We start from the raw sequence: 10,781 nt of genomic DNA on the forward strand, positions 1-10,781 counted from the left end.
TTGTTTTAAATGAATTACGATATAACACAAACCCACAGTGTCTCTGTTTCTCCTGGCAGAGCACAAGTTCAAGTTTTCAATGGGCTGACACATGTGAATAAAGGTCAGTTGGGTATTGTAGACTGAAGCCAAGTAATGCCGGCCGCGGTTTTTAACACGTTACTCAGGGTCACCGGGTTTCAATGGACAGTCACTCATTCACCGTCACAGATGTCATGCTTTGCTAATGGAGAAATGGTGTGAAATAAAAGCAAGATATAGATGTACCGTCTATTACACGAAGGCTTTTCTGTGCGTCTTTATGATTTATTTTCCCTAACCCGTTTTAATTGCACGTTCACTGTAATAAACAGACCAGTGCTGACATCCAGCGGTGAAACATGGAACATCTCACCCATCCATAGCTTGTGGTGAAAAACAGAACACAAACAAATATATCTGCGTTAAGCACGTGTGTCGAAGGTCTTCAAAGAAAAATCGTGTTATTTAACAATAATCGAACACGCGGGGAAATACGACAAATAATCGCGAATATTAGCGGCTGAATTTACTGTTGCCAGGGGCAACTGCAGAAACTTTGTATCGCTACGAGCCGTCGAATCACTGCGGCTCGTTGCGGTTGAAACCTAAATTGTCGACGAAAACCGCTTCAGACGAGCTCATCCAACATGACACCACCTCAGAAAAACCCGACAGACCTGAAAACGATGATCAAAGACACTAAACAGGTACGTTGTTATTATATAAGAACCGTTTCCGCCCATCAGTAACTGTTGCGTAGGATTTGTTTGTGTTGCTCTTTCATGTTAGATTCACATCACTAACACAAAGCTTTTGCTTTTATATCTGTAATCAAATAAGGTCGTGCTTCGAAACACGACGCGCACGCAACAGAGCAACGTGGTGCGTTTCAATAAACGCGTCTTATTCTCTTCATCGCTTTTTCGCAGCATATCGTAATATTCACTTCATGATCTACTTTCATCTTGTGAGATCTACATTTGCAGGGAACGATCAAGAGCTGGTTGCCACTCGTTTAAAACTCTGAGGCTGTATTAATCACAGTGTTTTTTGTGTGAAAGTTTTGGCAGATGTTTTAATATCGACTCCAAAAAACGTGATTTGCCTTTATATTTAACAAACGTTGTTTCACCATATTTTCCTAAGTAAAACGATAGCCGTGGTTTGACTGTTGTAGCTTAATCACAGTTTTATTTGTAAAACCAAATTGACAATTGTCTCACAATAGTCTTGTTTTAAATCTTATATGAGTTTTAACTGTGAGGGACCACAAACATGAGGAGAAAAATACAGATTTAATCATTTTGCTCCTGTAATGCACAGATTTTCAGACGGACACAATCTCGCAAATTCAGAGACTTCAGAATGAGTTATTTAATATTGCACTGTAAGCTTTGTTTATTATATATGTGTTCAATATAAACAAATGTGTACATATATGTCATTTTAAAAATATGATTCATCGTCTAAAGCATTTAAGGTGGCACAGCACTAGATATAATTTTATTGCAACTATTTTGTGGTATTTATGTCTTCACAGTTATTAAAAATGAATATTAATACAGTTTTGTAAAAATAATTAGCTGCTGGCTTTATCAACCGAAAGAGTCTCCTGGCTCCACTATAGCCCCACTGGACCTATTCTTTCTGTTCCACCTTAAAGCATCCGCACACTACCGTCACTTGCACATAAGTGAATGGCTTAATATAATAACAATGGCACTGACTTAATAAATGTGAAATTAAAAAACAATGTAACTGTTACAGTATTCAGAAAATATTGTGCTAAGCGCACACGTTTCCCATGTTGAAAAGTAAAATATGAGACAGCAAACATAAGGCCAGATATATAAACACACATGGACAGTAGGTGGCGGTATGTCCTCTTGACACAAGCCAGCCTGCCTGCCATAAAAGAAGAACGAGTTCAGTATCAGTAAGCGTCTGTTCAAGGTAAACGTGCATGAAATTATCGCTTTAAAAGACCTTTAAGTATACCTTATACATTATGGCAATATTCTGATGAACACAATAATAAGATGCTTGCGGTTTGGTTTTTTATTCTGTAATAGAGCACACGTGAATACTAGCCCCCGTCAGATAATGACCGAGAGAGATAAAACAATAACGTTAAAAAGGCAAAATATGGATCAAATACATTTTATAATGGCTAAAAACATCATTTATATTTTCAATTCAAAATTATTTTGGTTATTAATTTGTATGTTTGTTAATTGTTTCTGACCAACGATATTAAAATAAAACGAATAGCGTCTTTATTGTCTTTCTTTATTATTTTTGCATGATATATATATATATATATATATATATTATCCTACAGAACCTTATTTTTACTGAAGAACTGATTAGTGTGTCTGTGTATAGTTTGGCTGTCTAGCTGTTCCTGCAACCAGTTTACCTCACTGAAAAGAAACATGGCGGCCCCCTGGGGTTAAAAGGAGTATTAAATGCTGGTAGTGTAAGGATATTAGAATGTATTAAGCTCATACATCTCTCTATACACTGGGTTCCCTTTTTGTAAGCGATATCTCGATATTTTCACCTGATAACTGCTGTGATCTGAACACAGGTACAACAGCGGGCTGCTACTGTCTAGCTAGTGCATGTTTCTTAATGTTTACGCGTGATGTCCGTATGCAGAGAGTATGCGGTCTCTTGTGGCTGTTCATCAACCGCCGCAAAAACAAAAGTTTAAAACAGTCTAACTAAAGCAGCACATGCAACACCGCAACACTACTCTCCTATTGCAACACTACTCTCCTTCTTGCCATGGACAAAAATGTTTCATTTGCTAAAAAAATTAACTATACTACATTACGTGCATAACAACCTGTGTTATAGTCATTTAAAGGGTGCATATATTTTGCGGCTCCAGTCACATTTTATTTGGTGGGAGATGGCCCAAAGGGACTCTTTTGGTCTCAAAGGTTGCCGAAGACAGATGCAACTTGAGTAATTGAGTTCAACCCATTTTTTTCTAAAAGGATATGGAAGATGTCCACCAAGCCCTGGAAAAACTCAGAAGCCTTTCCCAAGACGAACGGACGGAGGCAGAAGTTCTGCGCTCGAGAATCGACGAGCAGTCTTCTCTGATCTGCATTCTGAAACAGAGAGCGGACGAGATGCTTCTGCGCTGTCAGGCTCTGGAAAAGATCAACGCCGAGCTGGAAAAGCTGAGAGCCGACGTGCAGGAAGAGCTGGAGAACGAGAGGAAGAAATCGGAAATGCTGGAGCGGAGATTCATGGATCTGGCCGCCAACCACAGAGAACTGATCAACTTCAAAAATGAATACAAAAGCCAAAATGCCAAGCTGGTGAAAGAAAACGAGAGACTCACGGAGGAACATGAAAAGCTTTTCAGCAAAGAGCTGCATGAGAAAGAGGAGACCATCCTGAAACTGACCCAGGAGCTCAAGGACTTGGCCGAACAGCACAAGAGATTAGAAACGGAGTATCAGTAAGCATCATCTCTCTATCGTATGTGAATCCTTTGATTACTGTTTCATTCATCTTTATGATCTTAACAGGGAGAAAACAACAGGTTTCCAGACTAAACTGAAGGAATTGATCAATCTTCATCAAATCAAAGAAGCCTCTCTGAAAAACGAATTAAACGACACGCAGAAGCAACTCAAGACTGCTGTAGAGATGTTTGCGGGTATGAGACGCTTTACAAACACCAGGCAATGCTAATCCAGTCATGTTTATGTCAATAATAGCGTTTTATTTAAATGCACTGGCTGTGAAATGGTTTCTGTTTAACAGAGCTGGATCTCAAACTCAGACAAAGTCAAGAAAAAGAAGCGACGAGAGAAACGGAGACTCAAGTGGAACTGGAAAGACTGATGGAGGAAAAGAACGAGCTCATCGATCTCTCAGTGCAACGAGGGAAAATGATACAGGTAACAGAGATATTTCTGTCAGTTATATTAGACATGACAAACGTTAGTTACGTACACTATATTTTCAGCTTTAATGTGTTACAGGACAAACAAGCGGAAATTGAGGAGTTGGAGAGGAAGAGACTGGAAGCTGATAATGGCCGATTGGAGGCAGAGCGCAGGTACAATATGAATCTCAAAACACATGTGAATAAACCACAAACCATTACATTCAACTTTATTGTCATCCAGAAGATTACAAGCACACAGCCGGCAAGATTTGAACCACGCCGGTCGGGACACCAGGCAGTTCACTGTGTCCTATCCAGACGAGACGCCACAACATAAAAACAATAACATAAGAATCGATTATAGCTCGTCATGTATCGCAGGTTACGACAAAAAGCTAAATAACCAAAAGATCCCATTTATAACCTGTTGCATATGCAACATTTCATCTTATTAGTACAGTGTGATACAAAAAGTAAATATATATGAAGTTTAGTTCATCTGTCAATCTCAATCACAAAGACAGACTCACAACAATCCTAAAATGTCTTTGACACCGGCAGTCTGCCTTGAGACGTAAACTTCTCAGAAAGATTTCATGACAATGAGCTGAACCATAAAGACTGATATTTCCAAACTGTTTATGAGATGCAAACAGGCAAGATGCTTACAATTAGCTAACCATATACATTATATATACTTTATACTGTAGGAACTATATCGTTTTTTTGCGAAAACAGATAACTCCTATTTCAAATATGTCATAAATCTTGTTTGTTTTATTATGTTATCATGAGTTTATCGCATTTCAATCATTGTTAACTGTATTTTTTTAATCATTATTTATTGGTAAAAAAAACAACAGCAGTTTGATTGATATTCAGTTGAATGCACAATAAATAAACATTGTTTTTGAAAATGAAATAAAATGGAGATATCTGTCTTTGCAAATGCACTTTTCCCTTGTATAATTAGTAACTAAGCGTATATTCTATAATATCTCAATTTTAATTCCTCATTTTTATTTTTAAGATCTTAATTTAAATAAATCAGCATGATACCTCATTCTAAAATATTTCTATGATTGAATGACTGAGACCCATCCCCTATATCAGCCAATCCCTGTGGTCGTAGTCAGTGAGCTTGCTGACATCATCCATATTAATGAGGTCAACCCCGCCCCTTCTCTTAGCTTAAAGTGAGGATTCACCAAAAAAGGAGAAGTCTGTATTTACTCGCCTTCGAGTTGTTCCAAATCTGGATAAATGTCTTTGCTCAGTTGAACACCGAGAAAGATATTTGGAAAAATGCTTATAACCAAGCGGATGTTGACCTCTCTTTTGCTCTGTTGAACACAAACAAAGATATTTTGAAGTATGAACAGCCAACAGTTCTGGGGCACTTTTGACTACCATTTCATTTTTTCTTCTAGGACTAGATTGGACTAAATAGTGTTTTTAAGTGTAACAGTAGTAAACTTTGACTACACAACTGTAATTTTCTGAGACGTTTAAGATTTCTGAGAATACATCAAAAGTAGACTAAACATATACTTTGTTTTTTTTATTTTGTATCGACCATCAGGTTGTGAGATGTGTATTTACTTTGTCTTCTCTGTGGGTTTAACAGGTTTGAAAAGGAAGCGGCAGCCGTGAACAGCGACTTAAAAGTGAAGGAGCTACAGAATGCTCTGGAGAGGGCGGAGGTGACGTGCGATGAGCTGAAGAAGGTCTGTTAAATTACGCGGGATCTGAAATACCCTGTATGTGTATTGGACTCGGTGTCTAAATAGCATCTCAATGTTTTTAAATCACGTTTTTTAGGAGTTTGAGGCATTTAAAAAGTACAGCAGTGAACTGCTTGAGAAGGAGAAGGAATTAAACTGCAAACTGCGTCACATGGTCCTCTGAACCTGCCATTTCATCCATGTCACGTCATAACAGCCGAGCTCCTCATCCTCTCATGAACACTCATACACGGACCAGAAGTATTTGATAAGAATTATTTCAATGAAACGTCTTCCATCAGTAGGGGGCGGTGCAACATTCTTCTGTAGCAAAAGTTTTGAAAGTTTGCAAATCGAATCTTTTAAAAGGAATAGTTCACTTGAAAATAAAACTCAAAATGAGAAAATGTACTCATCCTTATGCCGTCTCAGATATATATGACATTGTTTTTTCAGATGAAGACAAACAAATCATTTTAAATGAAATTGATGTAATGTAAACTTATCTCACTTTAGAAGACATCATTTTAAATATGTTATTGATGGATGTTTGGAAATATGCCATGTTAAGATGATAACATGGTGGCAATTTTAATATCAATTGTTCGTGTTAATCTGTAGAAAGGAAATCATATATGGAAGCCATGGAAGAAGTTGCAAAAGGTCAGTTTTTGTAAATGCTATTCATAGGTACGTGACAACATCTGGTCCAAATAAAAATATGAGCAGATTTATTAGCAGAAAATTGAAATTGGTCAAAATGACAAAAAAAGTGTTAATAAAATAAATGTTTGCATATTCTTATATATGTTTAAACAACAATCTGAATGGTTTTAAGGATCGGTTCAAAAATGAATATAAAATGGAATAAGTATGACGTAGATCTGTGATAGAATGAGGATGAATAAATGATCATCATGACCATTTTCCTATTTGGGTGAAATGTAATGATTCCTTTAATGTTCAGGGCCCGTGTTCACAAAACATTTGATCTTAACACTAAGAGCTTTCCTAAACAGCAGTAAGAGTTTCCACTTAAAACCTTTTCAAAATCCTGCCGAGAGCAACTTTTACTAAGGAACAGAAAGAAATCTTAAGCTAAGAGAAAGGGCGGGGTTGACCTCGTTGCTATGGATGATGTCAGGGTGTCACAGCCATTTTAGGATTGTTGTGAGTTTTAGAGCTAAAACGCTTTGTGAAATACTCTTAGCGCAAAAACTGTTGGACTAACGCGCCCATTATTTTCTCTTAAATCGACGTGTTAGAAGATGTTTGTGAATACGGGCCCAGATGAGTAGCTGAACTGTGACTCTCTGAAAGTAAAAACATGTCTCCACTGTGGTTTGGTGATGGTATTTACATCTGTCATCTGTATATGCAATAAATTAGACTGTTGTGTATGTAGCCTATAGATAAAACCGTGTTAGTAAAACATCTCGAGCCATATAGCACTTTTAGAAAATGATAACCTTCTTCTGTTTCCTACCAGCACTTTACCAAACTTTCTCCAGATCATATCAGCAAGAGCGTCGTGTCTGTACTGTACGTGTCTTTAGCATTCTTACATACAGTATAATTACAGTATTTTCCTTGCGTTTAACGATTTTGTCATTCGCACGGTTTATTTTCAGTCGCTAGTAATTTTAGTGTCATTCCTGAAGTAATATGTGGGCAGGTTGTTTGAGTTATTGTATAGTGGTCATCTGGTCCACATGTTCATATGTTTTATTGAATAGAACAGCTGGACAGATGTTCACACCTCCAACATATGCATGTCAGGTGCCACGTAGTTGACACATTTTCATCTGTTCATGTGTGATTTTGTCGCATCTTAATGCGAATGTGTTTTAAAGTGTTGGCTCGTATGTTTGAACCCGTCACGACCTGACATCATTAACCTGTAAGCTGTTAGGTTAGGTATGTTCTTATATCATCTGTCGGCTTGTCTTCTCGTGACTACACCTTTGTATCGTGTCTCATGCGTTGTACCAAGTCGAGGCAAGTTCGTGTCCGTGCCGTAAGTGACCAGCCCTTTAATTTCATTTGACCTTTGACTGGTCACTGGGCAATGGGTCTTAACACCGTTGCCATGACAATCTTTTCTTCAGAAGTGCTATGAATATGGGAATGGCCTTATATGGGAATCACTGGAAAGACTTGGAATGACCTTCTGCTTCTGTGATCTGCTTTCTTTTCTTGATATTGTTGACATACTAAAATCTAAAGAGCACTTGACTGTTAAAATCATTATTTTTGGATGATGTGTAAAGCATTTCATGCATAAATAAAAGCAAAATGTTGAACCTTAAGAAGACTGAGACATTTTTGAAAGCCCTTTGGTTCATAATCACTGTGAGACGATGCAGCTGTTTTGTTTTAGAGCAAAAGTTCAGCCCGGAGACGTCACGGTGGTTTTGCGTCCAAAGTTGTTGGGTTATCAACATTCTTCAAAATATCTTCTTTTGTGTTTTGCAGAAGAAAGAAATGCTGTGCCTGAAACCGCTCCCTCGCTCACTTTTCCCTATATACCGAATGACGTTTGAGTCCACTATATGGGGATGAAGAGAATGAAAATCGGATTTTCGATAACGGTTTTATTTCACCTAGTTTTTGCATTATTGCATTATTAATAAAGAGAACGAAACAACTGTTTATTTACCTTAACGTTTATTATGTTTAATAAAAAATTTCATATATTTAAAATAAAGCACCACTATCAATAACATTCACTTAATCTGTTTATTCTCAAAATCACGAAAACTGTAAACGTGCATTCACTTACGGTCACTCTCCTCCAGCTGATTCTAATCAAGCGGTCGCCATGTATTGTATCATAGGAAATAGTGAGTGAGCAAAATCAGAGGGCATTGTGGGTAAAAGAGAGTGAACAATGTAGGGAATAAAGTAGTTCGTACACCACTACAAAATGGCGGACACCAATTTAGTGCACTATATAGGAGATTAGGACCGGTTTCAGACAGCTGTCATACAGGCTTGAAATGACATCAGGGTGATCAAGAATTTTCTGGGGTGAACATTGCCTTTACCCTCGCAGCCTGTTATTACAGTGTCATTACAGAAAGTCTAATAACGCGTTACACAAAATAACACATTATCACGTGACTGACACTTATAATCGAGCTTGAACTGGAAATGTGTTGGTGTCGGACCACCTCCCAACTCCCACCGTAATGACCCCTCGTACCACCCACACCTCCTCCTCTCAGATCATCACATTTCACCTGTGATTGTTGTTATTGAAGAAACACATCTGTGGCACTTAAGCAATCCTGAAGTGTGTCGGTCTTCATAACTGCCAAAGATGGAATTTCAAACAATGGAACAAGTGTTGAGGTTCTGAAGTGCGTGTGCAAGCCTTCACTTGACTTTCTCACTGTTAAAAGAGAAATGCATCAATTCTGGACCGTTAAAATCCCTAATTGTTTTAGCTAATGTGGAAAATCCTAGCGAATCTCTTTAATCCTTTTATGGTAAGTCTTTACCACAATGTTGTATTTGCTCACATCATTACATGCATTAGCCAACATAACGTAAAAATGAGCAATAGAGATCATCGGCATGAATCTTTATTGACTCCAATACAGTTCATGTTCATTGTGCTGTAAACTTATGTTAACAGTTACACATTTTGCTTTAAGAAAAGTATTAGTAAATGCTGAAATGAACATGTTAAGATTAATAATTGTTGTAGAAATATCGATCATGCTAGCTAATTCGTGAACTAATTTAACTTTTTTATTTATGATTTTTCAATTGTTAATCATATAATGTAAGAAGTTTTATTGACAGTTTTTATCTAATCCATTTAAAAATCTACTGAAATGTAATTAAACTGAGTCTAGAAATAAAAATGTTTGTGAATTTCTTACAATCATTTTTTTTTGCGTATGTTTATTAAACTTTTATAACAATGAAATGATACAGATACAGGAGAACAGAAACATTCCCCCCCCCACACTACCCCAATCCCCTAAGACAAGATGAAAAAATAAAATATAATAATAACAGAATATCTCACTTAAAATGTGTCATTCGTATCCATAAACAATGATTGTATTGCTCTTTCAGCTCAGCTCAGGATCTTCATTAGAGATCTAAGTCTCTTGGCAAATCTGAGACATCGTTGAGATCTGTATTGAAACTGAAGAAGATGCATATTGAGTATTCTCTAACTGGAAACAAACATCTGAGGTTTCAGTAATTGGTTAAAGATGTCTTGTGAGTTCTTTCATATGAATGGGCTTTTCTTTCTCAAAAATCCTCATGTTTTAGCGTACTACACCTGGCATCTGGAGGGTAAAAAAAGGACATGTTCTTGAGACGAAGCATTCCGGACTGTCAGATCTGCTGACTGTTTTTAACCTGCGGGGTCACAAACAGAATTCCCTGTCGCCCACATCACAGCTAAAGGATCGAGCCGTGACTCCTTCCACACCGTTCTCTACACATGCAAACACTTGTTTCATACCTGCACCGGGTCACAGGTCAAATACACTCACACCAGAGCTCACGGCGAAAAATGCCACCGTACGCCATTAAAAAAACATACCCCTGATATTCTGATATCACATCACCCCCATTTTTTTTTTTTAGCACATTATATTGTCACTACTAGGATGTGAAGACAAGACGTCCGAGGCCGTTCTATATTATAAATGCACGGCCTGATGGGTTTATGGCTTCATTATCGTGTAAATCTGTCTTTGAGGTAAAGTTGCATTATCTCTCTGAGAAACACCCCGCCGACTCTTCATTGTCCTGGTGTTTTAAGTCCGTACAATACCCTGATGACTAGAATAGAAGAACCCGACAAAGCTTCTAAAGAAGGTCAGGCCCTCTCATCGCCATGACGACCAGTGAAGCATCTTCAGGAATGTCTATAAATCGAAGCTTTCTTCTGCCTCCTCTTGCGTCTGCCGTGACGGTGTAAAACCCCGGGCTAAATCAGTTTCTCAATGTCTTCCGTACTTCACCCAAAAATGCAAAAAATGTCTTTATTTTCTTATTCGTATGTCATTTCCAAACCAGTATGCTGTTATGGGGATGTCTGAGAAAGGCCTTTCTAGAAGCTGATACTCTTTGTCGGAGTTCAGTATACGATT

The 10,781-nt window shown here is 37.7% G+C and overlaps 1 protein-coding gene across 2 annotated transcripts; it reads left to right on the top strand.

Annotated features, from left to right (window-relative positions):
* The first annotated feature begins 372 nt into the window (after window positions 1-372).
* LOC306898806 (coiled-coil domain-containing protein 89) lies at window positions 373-7,965 on the top strand. Of its 2 annotated transcripts, none has more exons than XM_079464600.1 (7): window positions 373-728; window positions 3,027-3,499; window positions 3,570-3,700; window positions 3,808-3,944; window positions 4,029-4,105; window positions 5,562-5,661; window positions 5,756-7,964. In XM_079464600.1, the coding sequence occupies exons 1-7, from the start codon at window positions 669-671 to the stop codon at window positions 5,840-5,842; spliced, it is 1,065 nt and encodes a 354-aa protein (XP_079320726.1). In that variant the 5' UTR covers window positions 373-668; the 3' UTR covers window positions 5,843-7,964. The 2 variants fall into 2 exon arrangements, with proteins under 2 accessions (XP_079320726.1, XP_079320727.1); XM_079464601.1 differs by lacking the exon at window positions 373-728 and adding an exon at window positions 1,927-1,974 and having other exon boundaries at window positions 5,756-7,965.
* The last annotated feature ends 2,816 nt before the right edge of the window (window positions 7,966-10,781 follow it).

The sequence above is a fragment of the Barbatula barbatula genome (assembly GCF_947034865.1).
Source record: "Barbatula barbatula genome assembly, chromosome: 9".
In the NCBI taxonomy this organism is placed as follows: Eukaryota; Metazoa; Chordata; class Actinopteri; order Cypriniformes; family Nemacheilidae; genus Barbatula; species Barbatula barbatula.